This window comes from Eretmochelys imbricata, chromosome 5 (genome assembly GCF_965152235.1).
Source record: "Eretmochelys imbricata isolate rEreImb1 chromosome 5, rEreImb1.hap1, whole genome shotgun sequence".
NCBI lineage: Eukaryota > Metazoa > Chordata > Testudines > Cheloniidae > Eretmochelys > Eretmochelys imbricata.
This window is the reverse complement of record NC_135576.1, coordinates 86,863,323-86,878,899: the sequence shown is the minus strand read 5'-3', so window position 1 is coordinate 86,878,899 and position 15,577 is coordinate 86,863,323. Positions and strand designations below refer to the sequence as shown.

The window sequence follows — 15,577 nt, the reverse complement described above, 5'->3', positions numbered from 1 at the left end:
AAGTTTTTGCAAAAAGTATTATGCTGAAAATACTTTTAAATGATGGATTCACTTGCATAAATCACAGTCTGCTCAAAGACAATTCACAAACAGAAAAAGATGCAAAAATTCATTGAATAAATTATTTGTAATGAATTATTCACCTGGCTCTGCTCTCCTCATCATTCCAAGTAAAATAACAGACTAAGCATATGTTACAGCTAGCTATGTGACTACAGCACAAACTTCATTAGCCAACACCTCCACTGGCAGATGTTGGTCGTTTGTATTTCAGATGGGATTTTATATTCTTGCTTTGTCCCTCCTTGGACAGTTTTAAACAGAAGATGATTATACCCGCTTCACCTCTGAATCAGCAAAGGAATGAACATATGCTATATTAAGGAAAAGAGCCTATATTTTTATTATATATAAAATGTTGGGATCATTTATTTGTCTCTGCTTTTATGCAATTTGTAAATAAAGAGGCCATGTTCTGCAATATTTCAATAAACTGCTACATAAAAATAAAAGGGAAATGTAAAAAGATTACAAAACCTCCATCTAGTATTATTATTTTTATTTTTAAAAAAAGTTTATTTCTAAATTCATCTCAATAATAAATGCAGTGGAGACTTTTTTGAAGACAAAAGCCTTTACGTACAACCTTTATTAATCTATTACCTTCAGGTTTTCTTTCAGTTTCCATCAGCCATCTGCTTCCTTTAAGAGACCACTTTTTTCAATCTCTTGTGTGGCCACATAATACATGTTTAAGGTTACATTAAAGCATCTAAAGCCTGATCCTGCTGTTGCTTAATTCAGTTTTAAAAGTCCCACTGACTGGAGCAGGAACAGGAGCATTTCTAATCTATTTATGTAGCTTTAGGCTTTAAACTGCCACTCAACTCCATAGTATCTGACCCCTTTCCACATAATATCGGTATCAGTAACAAAGTCTCTAGTGGACTTAATGGAGTCTCTGGATCTACTTTTTCAACTACAAACAACTTAGTTTTGTTCTTTCTTTCATTGGTTGGTTGAATTGTCTCTTTGCTACAGGGTGTTTGTTTTTTGCAGGGGGGAGAGTAGTGTTGAATAAATGATGCTGTCAGTGTTGCGACTGCTATTCTTGCTATGGAAGACAGGCATAGTCAAAGAAGAGCTAAAAACATGAGCTCAGTGAAAGCAAAACAATCAACTGGCAACATATACTAGATTTGTGACAAAAGGCATCTATTTAGGGTTTTTTGTTGTAGTTATTTGTTAAAAACACAGTCTGTGCAACAGGTTATAGGGATTTTTTGTTTTGTTTATATTTAAGATGGTAATATCCTTACCATGATAAACACTAGAACAAGCTATATTGAGCTTAGCAATTTATATGCTAAATTAGACCATATTAAGTATATTTTCTTGCCTTTCATGCTGGGGGTTTTTAAACATTAAAAATGCAGATGTTTTAAACCATAAGGGTTCATTTTGTTGCATTTTAAACATACTCTCTAAACTTACTGAAAGATAAATTACAAAGATTACTGCTAAGACAGGTACATTTTATATGTTATGCATGAGACATACAAACTGACAGCCTGAATATGTTTTCTTCTTGAGAATGCTATGGAGACACTGAGGTTGGTTGCACTTTAATTATTATGCATAAATAAATTATGCAAAGTTCATTTGAATCAGACTGTTTCTGGTATCTCGAAAAACAAGGCAAAATATCACCCAAACACCTGATGTGCAAACCATTGCAAATGTAGATACTTCAGAAAAGAGATATATTAAAAATTCACAATGGCAAGCTGTCCTGCTGAGCCACATGAAGGGGAACTCCCCCTTTGCAAAAGATGGGAATGGGAAAGTTGCCATTTCTGAAGACTCTCCATGCTGTGTACTGGACCCACAAAGGCTGGAAATCTGTGCATAAGGTGACCCAACGGTGGCTGGGGCTGGAGAAATATCTATGCCACATACATAGTCTCCACCACTAGCCTGACAGGAAATCTACTGAAAAGTTATTCCAGCTAGAGGCTGGCAGTGGAGGCCACGGAACTCCTCTCCCCCCGCCTTGGGGAGGGGTCCCTGGAATTGGGCTGTCAGGAGGCTGGAGTGAGGGTCAGAGGTCAGGTCAGTGACACTTCCAGTTATAACATGAGCCACGAAAAAGAATAAAGGAAAATAGCCCCCGAATTTATCTGAAAAAAATATATTTACATTGTTTTAAGAGGCATTTTCAAACTGTGCCTTCCACTGCATTTTCAAGACAGAGCTTGCTATTTGTGATTTCACTATGTGTAACAATCTGAATGCTGAACATCGGTAATTTCTGCTGTCACTTCTCTGCTTTAGGCTTACATTTGAGAAGATAGTTTAATAAATATTAACAGCACCTCGATCATGTAGTAATGGATGAAGTGTCATGTCCTTGAAAAACAATGAATTTTGGAATTGTAGACATTTTTTACATTGTATATCAGAAAAGGAAACAGGCTAGCTGTAATTGGAAAATAATTACAATTTTTTCCCCTCCAAATCGACTTCATGGCATAGTGATGCATCCTTCGGCAGACCATGTCACTTGTGTACTATGTCTTTCTTCCCCCGCATCTGTTGTAGTTGTTTAAAAGAATACGATAGAAAAGATGTTTACCCTTCTAGGGCATAAAGCTAAAACTTAAATACGCATGTACTCAGATTTGCAACACAGACAACTATACAGAGAAAATAGGCTCCATTGTGTCTGTAAAAAGAAAAGGAGTACTTGTGGCACCTTAGAGACTAACCGATTTATTTGAGCATAAGCTTTCGTGAGCTGCAGCTCACTTCATCGGGTGCATACTATGGAAAGTATAGAAGATCTTTTTATACACACAAAGCATGAAAAAATGGGTGTTTATCACTACAAAAGGTTTTCTCTCCCCCGCACCCCACTCTCCTGCTGGTAATAGCTTATCTAAAGTGATCACTCTCCTTACAATGTGTATGATAATCAGGGTGGGCCACTTCCAGCAGAAATCCAGGGTTTAACAAGAACGTCTGAGGGGAGTGGGGGTAGGAAAAAACAAGGGGAAATAGGTTACCTTGCATAATGACTTAGCCACTCCCAGTCTCTATTCAAGCCTAAGTTAATTGTATCCAATTTGCAAATGAATTCCAATTCAACAGTTTCTCGCTGGAGTCTGGTTTTGAAGTTTTTTTGTTGTAATATCGCAACTTTCATGTCTGTAATCGCGTGACCAGAGAGATTGAAGTGTTCTCTGACTGGTTTATGAATGTTATAATTCTTGACATCTGATTTGTGTCCATTTATTATTTTACGTAGAGGCTGTCCAGTTTGACCAATGTACATGGCAGAGGGGCATTGCTGGCACATGATGACATATATCACATTGGTGGATGTGCAGGTGAACGAGCCTCTGATAGTGTGGCTGATGTTATTAGGCCCTGTGATGGTGTCCCCTGAATAGATATGTGGGCACAGTTGGCAACGGGCTTTGTTGCAAGGATAGGTTCCTGGGTTAGTGGTTCTGCAGGAATAGCGGTCAGTAGGTTTCCGGTATATTTCCTACCTACATGCCTCCAGCTTTTATCCAGACCACACCACACGATCTATTGTCTACAGCCAAGCTCTGCGATACAACCGCATTTGCTCCAACCTCTCAGACAGAGACAAATACCTACAAGATCTCTATCAAGCATTCTTACAACTACAATACCCACCTGCGGAAGTGAAGAAACAGATTGATAGAGCCAGAAGAGTTCCCAGAAGTCACCTACTACAGGACAGGCCCAACAAAGAAAATAACAGAATGCCACTAGCTGTCATCTTCAGCCCCCAACTAAAACCCCTCCAACGCATTATTAAAGATCTACAACCTATCCTGAAGGATGACCCAACACTCTCACAAATCTTGGGAGACAGGCCAGTCCTTGCCTACAGACAGTCCCCCAACCTGAAGCAAATACTCACCAGCAACCACATACCACACAACAGAACCACTAACCCAGGAACCTATCCTTGCAACAAAGCCCGTTGCCAACTGTGCCCACGTATCTATTCAGGGGGACACCATCACAGGGCCTAATAACATCAGCCACACTATAAGAGGCTCGTTCACCTGCACATCCACCAATGTGATATATGTCATCATGTGGCAGCAATGCCCCTCTGCCATGTACATTGGTCAAACTGGACAATCTCTATGTAAAAGAATAAATGGACACAAATCAGATGTCAAGAATTATAACATTCATAAACCAGTCAGAGAACACTTCAATCTCTCTGGTCACGCGATTACAGACATGAAAGTTGCGATATTACAACAAAAAAACTTCAAAACCAGACTCCAGTGAGAGACTGTTGAATTGGAATTCATTTGCAAATTGGATACAATTAACTTAGGCTTGAATAGAGACTGGAAGTGGCTAAGTCATTATGCAAGGTAACCTATTTCCCCTTGTTTTTTCCTACCCCCACCCCCCCCCAGATGTTCTTGTTAAACCTTGGATTTGTGCTGGAAATAGCCGACCTTGATTATCATACACATTGTAAGGAGAGTGATCACTTTAGATAAGCTATTACCAGCAGGAGAGTGGGATGGGGGGAGAGAAAACCTTTTGTAGTGGTAAACACCCATTTTTTCATGCTTTGTGTGTATAAAAAGATCTTCTATACTTTCCACAGTATGCATCCGATGAAGTGAGCTGTAGCTCACGAAAGCTCATGCTCAAATAAATTGGTTAGTCTCTAAGGTGCCACAAGTCCTCCTTTTCTTTTTGCGAATACAGACTAACAGAGCTGCTACTCTGAAACCTGTCATTGTGTCTGTAATTATATCCTAAAAAACAGGAAGATGCAAGCAGGCTGAAATGTGTTTTAAAAGACATAGTTTCCACTGTTCAAATGCATTAACTGTGTAAAGTAATAAAAAGGAACATCTAAAATTAATTTAAACAGAATTCATCTCTTCCAAAGATTAAATGAACCCTTTATAAAAGGTCAAAGACTTATCAAAATATGTATTTTATTATTAATAAGAGCTGCTTCATTAGAGAATTGAAGGCTGGTTAGAATTGTACCAAGTTTCAGAAAAAGATGATAAGATTGATCCTAGGCATTACAGAGAGATAGGCAAGTCTTATTTCGGTACAAAGAAAAATCGTTGAGCAAATAAAGGAGTACAACAGAGAAAATCTGCCCAGGTTATGAAAAGGGAAATTGTGACTGACCTATCAGAATGCCTTGAAAGAGTTAATAAAACATAAGAGAACAGAACTGTTAGCTATACTCTCCAGTCTTTCCAAAAAGCTTTTATTAAAGAATCTTTAAGGGTAAACAGTATGCAAAAATGACAGATAAGGTTTTTTCATGGATCAAGAGATAGCAAGTTGGGAATATGTTTAAGCAGTCAGCTGACAGAGTAGGAAGAGATCAAGGGCCAGACTGTCCCTAGCCCTGTATGGATGGACAAAGGGGACATATACCCACAAGCAAGTCAGCAGTAGTGCTGAGAGCACAATCCTAGTTCTTGTGCTCAACAACCACAACTCCACTTGCATAGCTCCTCAGCAGTAATAGTCTGCTCAAAATGGATGGAGATGGGGGGAGGAGTCACAGACCTATCTTTCCTCAGCAGATCAGGCCCTTCACTGGAGAAGACAATGCTGCACCCTTTCAAAGGGTGTTGTCAAGGCCGTATGCACTTCACACTCCCCTGCAAGTATTGTGCATTTCTAAGGCACAACAGCTCTGGGACTTGTCACCAGGATGGTGAGCCTCCACCCCAGCCCCAATATCAGTTGCTTTACAGCTCAATTTAGACTCAATTGTGGGGTAACCGAGTCTAATCAATATTCATAAATAACCCTTAAAAGGAACCAAATAGTGAGACATTAAATTCTACTGAAGGAATAAACATATTTGTTATTCAAGGTTAGAAAGAATTTTCACAAATCCCAGAAAGACTCAACAAACATAGGACAACTGGGCGACTTGATGGGAGCTGTAATAGGTACAATGCAGGGTAACACATATTAGAAGGGACAATGTACTTCAAACTGTTTGCACACACTGATGAGTTCTGATTTACTTATAAACTCTCAGGGGAAGTGGGGGGGGGGGGGGAACAAAGCAAAAACTCTAGGAATCACCATAAAAATCTCAATGAAGCTGTTTGCCCAATGCACGGTGGAAGTCCAAAAGGAAATAAGGAATCACGCAACCTGTTCTCCTTTCTCAGATGAGACATTCCAATGATTTTAGAAGGGGATCAATTGTTTTCAGAGGACAGAAAATAATACAGAAAATATAATGAAATTATCAATTGATGGGATGAGCTTAACTTGAATCCTGCATTTAAGGTTGGTCCCTTCATCTGAGAAAAGTCATAACAGAACTCTAAAATGTCAAGAGAAGGACTATACAATAATTCAAGGCATGAGAGCTTCCATATAAAGACCAAAATTATGTTACTTAGTTTGGAGAAAAGAAAAGTAAAAGTCCAGCTAGAAATAAAAAGAAGGGTATAAAGAAAGAAGGGTATTAAAAAAAGAAGGGTATTAAAAAAACAACAGTGTCCCTGAGTTCTGCATCACTACTCCCACAAACCCTGCCTCCAACCTCTGGTCCAGCACATTACAATCAGTACACCGTTCCTTGTGACTAAGTTTGAGGAATGGGAATTGATGTCTTCCTTCTCTACCACAGCAATCACAACAATTAGTTTCCTTCATGGTGACCCAGTTCCAATATCTGCAACTACAGACCATGGGAAAGTTTGATGTTTCAGCTACAATGATCACCAATAAAATAGTTACCATCACTGACATTTAAAGTAGTCCTGTCAGGTTTCAGAATCAACACCTCAGTGTAGTGTTCAGGCAGTTTACACCTCTCAGATGTATGGTTTCAGTCTGTCCACAAACTCCAGAAGACAATACCGTAGCAGTTTGTGCTCATTTACCATTTAGATTCCCCCCTTGTGAACATATAGACTAGAATAGATATTTGTTTTCTTTTTATGAAAACACATGCTGGAGCCCAAGTATGTAGCAAATTCAAAAAGAAGATAATTATGCAACAACTTATGCCACTGCATAATCACATTATACCATACACAAGGCCTTGGCAATAATGGAATGAAAAGAGCACTTAAAATCAAAAAGTCAACAAAAATTAAAATGTATAAAATGAAATACATTTTAACATAATGTTTAATTAACCTTTGACACTCACTGCAGCAAGAAATTATTGAAGTGAAAGCTTAGGAAATTGAAAAATGAATCAAACGAGGCAGGATACAATTGCAGTACAAGGAGTATCAATATTCTTGCTTCATTGCACAAATTAATAACCACTGAGGATCAAGAAAAGTTCCCCCCCTTTGTCGAGTATTGCAAAAATGCACGTGTAACATGGACTCCAGACATCACCTCTGAGGCGCTAAGCATCGTCCACTATCATTGAGGTTGCTGGGAGTTGAGAGGCTGAGCATCTTTTAGGATGGTTTTCTAGGGGTTTGGGGCTCAAAACATCAGAAACCAGATTCAATAGATATTACCACCAAAAGTTTTTGTGCTTGCACTGTTTTGTTTTGTTTTTAAAGTAATGGTTTCCATTTATTTTCGGTTTTTTTTTTTTAAATCTTAGACCATATTATCCAAAGAAATAAGAACAGTAAAATATTTTAACCACTTTAATACAATAAAAGTGACAGTGAAGGAAAATCACCACTCCACTGTAGATAGCAACACAAAAAAGATTGTGCATTACCTTTTTATTCCTCAGATCACACCCTATAGGCTTTTTAATGGAATAATCTAAAAAAAATGATCTTGTAGAAAGTAAAATTAAGATTTATCTTTAGCTATTTATTTGGATAGCCCTTTCAAAATAATTCTTTAAATTCCATTGCCCTGCTTGAGCTAGTAGGCTTGCAGCAGCATACATTGCACATGCTCCAATTTATCCACTGAAACTCAGTACCTATCATTAAAGAAACATACCCAAATGATTTCTTCTTGATGATACTGTTTCCAGTTCCTTCCACTGTCACTGAACATCAGGAGGTAGCTTGTTACCCAGTCCGAACTCCCATATCCACCTTGGGTAGCAACTGCAGTGATCTCAGTTCTCTCACCAAGATCAATCTGGAGCCACTGATATTTGTTGGACACAAGAGGAGACCAACCACCAGCTCCTTTGAGAGTAAAGGGGGAAACAAAAGAAAAAAAGAATAGAATAAAAGTTGTAGAAAGATACAAATTATTAATTCATAATAGAAGTATAAAAAAGACTAATTAAATTCACACTACAGATGACCTAGAAATGATATATTCACTATTACCTGTGAGTGCCATTAAAAAAAAAAGGATTCCCTGAAACTGTTTGAATGGAGGAATCTGAGCAAAAAATACTAAGATACATTGTGATTTTGCAAAAAGAAAAGGAGTACTTGTGGCACCTTAGAGACTAACCAGTTTATTTGAGCATGAGCTTTCGTGAGCTACAGCTCACTTCATCAGCTCACGAAAGCTCATGCTCAAATAAACTGGTTAGTCTCTAAGGTGCCACAAGTACTCCTTTTCTTTTTGCGAATACAGACTAACACGGCTGTTACTCTGAAACCTGTCATTGTGATTTTGCTTTACTACTTTTTTTTTCCCCGTCATCCTGTATCCCTCTTTTGCAACAGATGTTTCAGTGTACCGTCTATGTTTGTTAATTATAATAATATTCTTCACTTAGACAATGTCTTCATGCCAAGGTCTCAAAACATTTTGACAAACCATAATTAATTTTGAAAAACCATAATTTACAAACCATAAATGCAAACCACAATAATGTTCCCACAAAGTAAATATTTATATGTCTATTTTTATGTTGGGTGAAGTGAGATAAGCGTATGGAGGGACTTTATATGATTTTCAAAAGCCACCAATCAGAAAACAGCAGATTCAGGCATACAAACTAAGGTCCTGATCCTGCAAACACTTATGCACATTCTTAATCAGTAGGGCTACTGACAGGAGAAAAGTTAAGTATATACATAAGTGTTGCAGGATCAGGGCCTACATCTTGTACTCTATCAAGCAACTAGCACTCTTTGGACACTATATAAATAGTAGTAGTAATAATTCCTAAACAGAACATTTGATAAAAAAAGAGTTAAGTTTATAAGTGTGTTTCACTGAAATATACTAATAATCAAAATCAATATTATACTTTCAGCACCAATTTTCTACATCTTTTTAAAAGGACCCAAACAGAAAAAGGTGTGGAAATGACAGTTGGACCCAACCTGTTCTCTGTTATCAGTTTCTTCACGATCACCCCAACTGATTTACACAGCCTACCCTACCCTAAACACAAAGTGCAAAGAATAAATTATTAGTAAATTAATCTCATAAAATAGGAAATGGGACTTTATAATCGCCTATGAATTTATCAGGACCACTATTTTTATTTTTTCCACATATTAGCATACAAAGTTATGATGTGGTGGGCAAAATTACTGGGGTGCAGTGACAGTGAATGAGGAAGGCTTATATTTTATTTTATTTAATACAGTCAGATAAAAAGAGCCACTTTCCCCAGACGCTAGACATCCTTGACAAATGTTTAAGCAACACACTACATAGCAGCAATTTCTACCATATGCAGCAGCAGCCAATATAACAGTTGAGAATAACAATATATCAGTTCATTTCCATACGTTTTAACATTTATGGGGAGTTTAATGTGCACAATGTTTTGTAATAAAAGTGCATTATTGGGTTTTAGAGTTTGCAGGATTGTGACTCACAATCTCAACATTAACTCTTTTTAAATTACTTTTATTTTACAATTTTCCTTGTTTTTTTGAATGAGTCTTGAATATTTAAATCAGCTTGGTGTATATGCTCTGCAGGAAGAGAGCTCTGCTCTGGCCGATCATGGAGGGCACATCCATAATGCTATAACCCCCCGTTTACAATGCATTTATGTACTACTTCAACATAACAGCTTCCCTGGTTTAAACCCCTTATGGCAAAATTTAAAAACCTAGTTGCCTAATATTAGTCTATTAAACAGATGCTTCTATCTAGGCACCTTAATTAGGATTTAGAAGTATAAATAAGAGCACAGGTGGCAAAATCAGGGCCTAAATATGTCACTATAGTACTGTGCTTTGAATATGATTACAATTCAGCATTTATAGACTGGCTGGTTTCTCTGTTTTTATTTATTTATGTTTTTTCTTCTCAATTTCTCCATCACTTCTGTATTATCTTACAATTAGGTGACATCTTTTTTCATTTAAAAATGTACTCAATTATCAAGAAACAGCTTGAGAAGTGGGGTAAGAAAAATTCAGCAGCCACATGACGGTATGCTGCCACTATACTAATATTGAGTCACCGCACCATGCCACATAGATGGAAACATGAACTGTTGGAACACCAAACGCTAGATTCTCTTCTGTGCCAGAGAGCTACTTCTCACAGACACTGGGAGAAGGCAGCAGGGGGGATGGTTACTTCTCCCTAATTTTCAGGACTAGCCACAGACCTAACACAGTTCAGAGCTGCTGCTTGGCTTCTCCAAGTTGTGCTATTGGTATAGAGTCCTTAATATACCTTACACCGGAGGAGAATAAGTATAGCAGAGCTTCACCACACTCTGTCCTCAACCCACCCTGTGTCCTTTGACATGCCCATCATTGCAGGGAATGGGGCACAGGCCAGCACATAACTGTGGCACACCTGTTCCAGCAGGAAAACCCCACTGACAGAGGAATTCTCTACTGGTCTTTTGTGGCCAGATACGACCCCTTTGTAGTACCTGAGTTGCACAAAGGGACTATAACTGCACAGAGAAACTGGCCTTGAATCTCCCTGTTAATCACAAGAAGTGATGCATTTATATAGTGGAATCACGTAAAGATGACTACAGTGACTACCGATAGCATGCTTGTTCAAATAAGTAGAGAATTCATTTTTTAAATGTCAGGACTACTAAAGAGAAATGATCATGATCACATCTGCAGAAGTATCCATAGTACAAACACAGTTTTTACAGGAGCAATTCTATAGTTCTGTCATTTATCAAATTTTCCCTTAAGCAGATACCTCTCAATTACATCAAAGGGAAACATTATACAATGTCCAGTAAAGTGATCAGCAAGCAAAGAAGGGATCATTTGCATAAGATACATATATAGTCCATGAAAATGGAATTGTAAAAAAGCATCTGTACAATAGTTTAAAAGAACAAATGCAATTGCATAAGTTTTGTCTCATTGTTCCAATAAGATTAAAAAAAAAAAAAAGTCAACCTCTGCATTGCATGTAAGCTTTCCAGAAACTCAAAGCACTCTTTGTGAAATCACAGAGATAGGTTTTATAACAATCATTAATTATTATGAATGAGTTGTTTTGTTATTAATTGACGATCAAAAATATTTCATTACATAAAAAAACAGCTCTTTACTAAGTCAACTAAGGCCAAGTGCCTCTCACATCCACCACAGTTTACGACAAAAAAGCCACTGAGTTGAGAGAAATGTCTGTTTTGTTTGAAAATAAATGTTTGGAGGTTTGTTCAGTATTTATTTGAAATTTCCTGGGCTGTAACACTTTGTTATGTTTTTATAATAATCTATTCTGCTGGTATTTCAAGTTGCTGGCCACAGGTTCTGTAGATCAAACTCACTGTACCTCTAAAATTACATCAAGCAAATCAGGGTCTTCCTTCATTTAGCTCATGTGAAGACTAATTCATGTTTCCAGGATTCTTGAAGCACTGGCCACATAGGATAACAAATGTAAATTATGGTAAACAGTCAATCATCTGTGAGTCTCCAGTTTGAATCTGGGCACATCAGCAGTAACTGAATTTGGGGTTAAATCATGTCCTTTAGGAAAAACACCAAATAACAGCTAAAAAACTCTATGTAATTAAAGTTGTAGGGTTTCCTATGAGGTGGACAGTGTTGAATTTAGAGTTATGACCTTAACCAGTGCATGCATGCCTCTAAACCCATTGGCTCAATGTCTCCCATGTTACTCCATGGGCATCCTGACCCGACACCAACCACTATTGCTTTCTGAGCAGCTATAACCCCCTTCGTTCCACACCTACAAATTTCCTATGTTCTGCTTCATTAAAAAAAACACAGTAAAATTAACACTTATTGGCACGCACACTGGCAATCTCAAGAGACAGATCAAGGACTGTCATGATCTCCTTAGGACAGGAATAAGGTTTATTTTGTGGAAAAGCGTGGTGGCATTTACACTGTAATGTAAAGGGTTAATAGCTCCAGTACCTTGGCCTGAAGCAAAGTCTTTGAATGTGTGTTCCTTAGTGCTTGGTAAATAGGCAGGCAAATAAGGAGCCAAAAAGTTAGGGAATAGAGGTTAAGAATATCAATGTGAACATGGAACTCCGTAACTCCAATAAAGGAACATTTAAATTTCACTAATTTGTGCAGTAATCTTTGTTATGTGCCTGGCCCAGCAACCTCAATTCGGGTATTTCCTAATTTTTGAGTTGTTGAATTTGCAACTTTAATAAATGTTCGTCTAACATAGCTTTTCTGTTTCTCATATTTATATAAGACATATATTTTGTTTCAATCATTTAACTTTTGTTATATTTCCCACAGCCTTCCTTTGAGTGGGGGATGGGAAGGAGGCATTTTCCTCCCGCTCATGAACAAACTCCCCTGAAAAATACAGAGCACTGGTATGCGTTGTTCTGAATTAGAAGCCCTAGGCAGGTTGCTGTTGTCTCCAATCACCTCCTGAACACTTTGTCAGAAGAGATGTCTAATACAATCTTCTTTATTATCCATTGTCCCTTGCTGCAATTGTCTCCGTTGGGATTATCTGCACAGAGCGTGCCTGAGGGATCTACAGTGAGGTTTCAAAAGCAAACATAACACAAGTCCTCTTTATGGGTAACATGTCTGACAGAAGTGGTGCAAATATCTAATAATCCTGAATGGGTACCTACTTGTAGTATTAATTACAACTATGAAAAATCCCTATAATATTTATTGTGCGCTGAAAGCTGGGATTCTCATTAAATTTGCAATTTTAGCCCAATGTGAAAAGCTACCATTCCTTCCACCTCTTACGCCCAAACCCTTTCCTTTATAAATCTGTGTTTTACCATTTTGCTTTAGCAGCACTTTGTCTTTTAGAGCCACTTGACAGGCTAATGGAGTGTCCCCTGCTTTGTACTCTTCTGCCCATCAGTCTGCCAGGGTCTACAATGTGGTCAAACACCACACAGTTCCCATCAGCCAGCTGTTGGTACTTACTGAGTTCCAAACACCTATGCAACACTTACATATAAACCTGCTAACTAAGATATAGGATATAAACATTTTAAAATGACTCCTTTTTGAACATTTTTAGATAAGCCTAATTCTTTTTCGAATACCCCCAGCAAACAAATTTCTGAAATGTGACAGTTAAATATTGAGACTCATTTGCACGATTATAAAATCTAAGAAATGGACCATTTTCAACAGTTATTAATATGCAGACATTGAATCATGAACTCTCATTCATTACCATTTCTGTCAATTTCTGCAGTGTTTGTCATCTAATATTATTTGTAAAGTTACTTTGATGTAAAAATGTGTTTTACGTTGAACTTCATGGCATGCAATACATTTTGCATTATTTTTTAAATAGAGAATGTATTGTGCAATGTAATTTTGCAGGATAAGCCACATTAAAGGATCAGACAGAAAGTTGTCTTCATCATCAAAAGAACCTACTTACAGCTCAATCAGTTATTTGAGCACCCATTTCAGTTGCTGAGCCATAAGCAAGGGCCATGCCTGCAGCTTGTCACTAAACCCTGGGGAAGTTCACAGGAGGGGAGTTGCTCTTTTTAAAGCATGCAGGAGAAGAGCTCTCCCTCTGTGCATCTCCTATAGCATGAGGAATGTAAGCTACTCAACTATCCTGCCAGCAGCCCCCTTAGCCCCTGCCTTCCCATCGTCTAGTTCACTGCGGCCCCTCACCACTACCCTATGCAGGTTTTGACTTCTGAACACATACATTTTAGATGCATATCTTTTATATGTATAATTTCAGAAAGCATAACAATTACATGTTTAAAACATTATAAATAGAACAGCATAAGTATGAACAACTTAAGTGAACATAAGAAACCTGGAAGGGGCTGAGAAGAAGAGCCAGGCAGTTGGAGGCAGAAGGTGCTCTTTAGGATTTAGAGCAGATGACAGTAGCTGCAGATCTTGAGAGTGAAGCTGCCCAGGGAATTAGTAAAACAATCATATTCACTGTGTTTAAAACTTTACATTCCCAGCAGAGAAAGTATGAAATGATGATTGAGCTTTCTCACCTGGCCTCACAGCTTGTCAGGCTGCCCCACTCCTGCTGCTTCATGTGAAAAGCTTTTCAAAGTATAGAACAGAAACTGGAGCACCGATTAACGTTTATTTCAGGTGTGCTACCCCATTATTTTTCATACTGCTATACTACTTCCTTTTGCTGCCTTGGTGTGTAAATTAAACCAATTTACAGCAGCTGACTGCAATGTATCCTTGCTCACACCAGTTTATCAGTACATAACTTACATCATCTTTTATGTCACCGCTTAATGTGGTCACATAGTATATATGTCTTTTCTCTGGTTAACAAAGCAGCATATTTCTCATATGGAGAAATCCATGGAAGTTGATTTTACACTGAATTCAATAGTTAAACCAGGGGTGAATTTGGCTCCACATGCTACAACAAATTTTCTTGATAAAACCTACTGGTAATTGTGATTTAATGTGCTCAGAAAAGTTCATTTCATGAGTTAAATGAAATTAAGTAGCTAGCAATGTCAGTGGAGATAAAACAATGCCAAAACATACGGAGAAGTAAATACCTTGTTTTGCTTTTCCTCAGGCTAAATAACAGAATCATACTTTAAATAAATTAAATGTTCATACAACTGCAACCATACTTGTAAGCAAACTAACTAAGCAAGGTTTTCATAGAGTTGTCTACCGAACAGCAGGAGCCTGTATGCTTGCACTAAGATAGTAGATCACTTTTAGGACTCAAAAATTATTTTATTGAGCAGATATTAACTCTGTTTAAAGATATGAGACATAATAAGATCAACAGGAAACTGCAGCAATTCCAAAAACAGCAAATGGACACTGAACAGTGACACTGAGCTTTTTAAAAACTGTATCTAAGGTCTATATCTAATCGCCACTTGAATTACCTTAATGTTTTTGCCTCTGCAGTCTTATCCTATAGTTATGTTGGGGGTTGGGAGAAAACTCATTGGAGTTGGTGGGCATAACTTCTGCCTTCCATTCATGCTAAATTAAATACACCTTTGATTAGTTCAAGATTCAGAATTATGTAGGTAGAGGGGTTTCACTATGGGCTGAATGTAACATGGGGTGGGAGATTGATTTTGATTGTAGCTGTGTGTCAGTATGTGTGTGTGGAAGAGGGGATATAACCAGACAGAACCAGATATACAGAACCAGACAGAGAAGGAGCAAAGAAGTTCCAAAGGCCCCCAGAGAAGCACTCATAGTGTGGCCATGAGAAACAAGCCTAG

The 15,577-nt window shown here is 37.8% G+C and overlaps 1 protein-coding gene across 1 annotated transcript in view; it reads right to left on the bottom strand.

Annotated features, from left to right (window-relative positions):
• The window catches only part of CNTNAP4 (contactin associated protein family member 4), a 292,066-nt gene that overhangs the window by 197,574 nt on the left and 78,915 nt on the right, over positions 1-15,577 (bottom strand). The window contains exon 3 of the mRNA XM_077816377.1: positions 7,990-8,183. Coding sequence (XP_077672503.1) covers positions 7,990-8,183 — 194 coding nt within the window. The remainder of the gene's footprint in view (positions 1-7,989; positions 8,184-15,577) is intronic.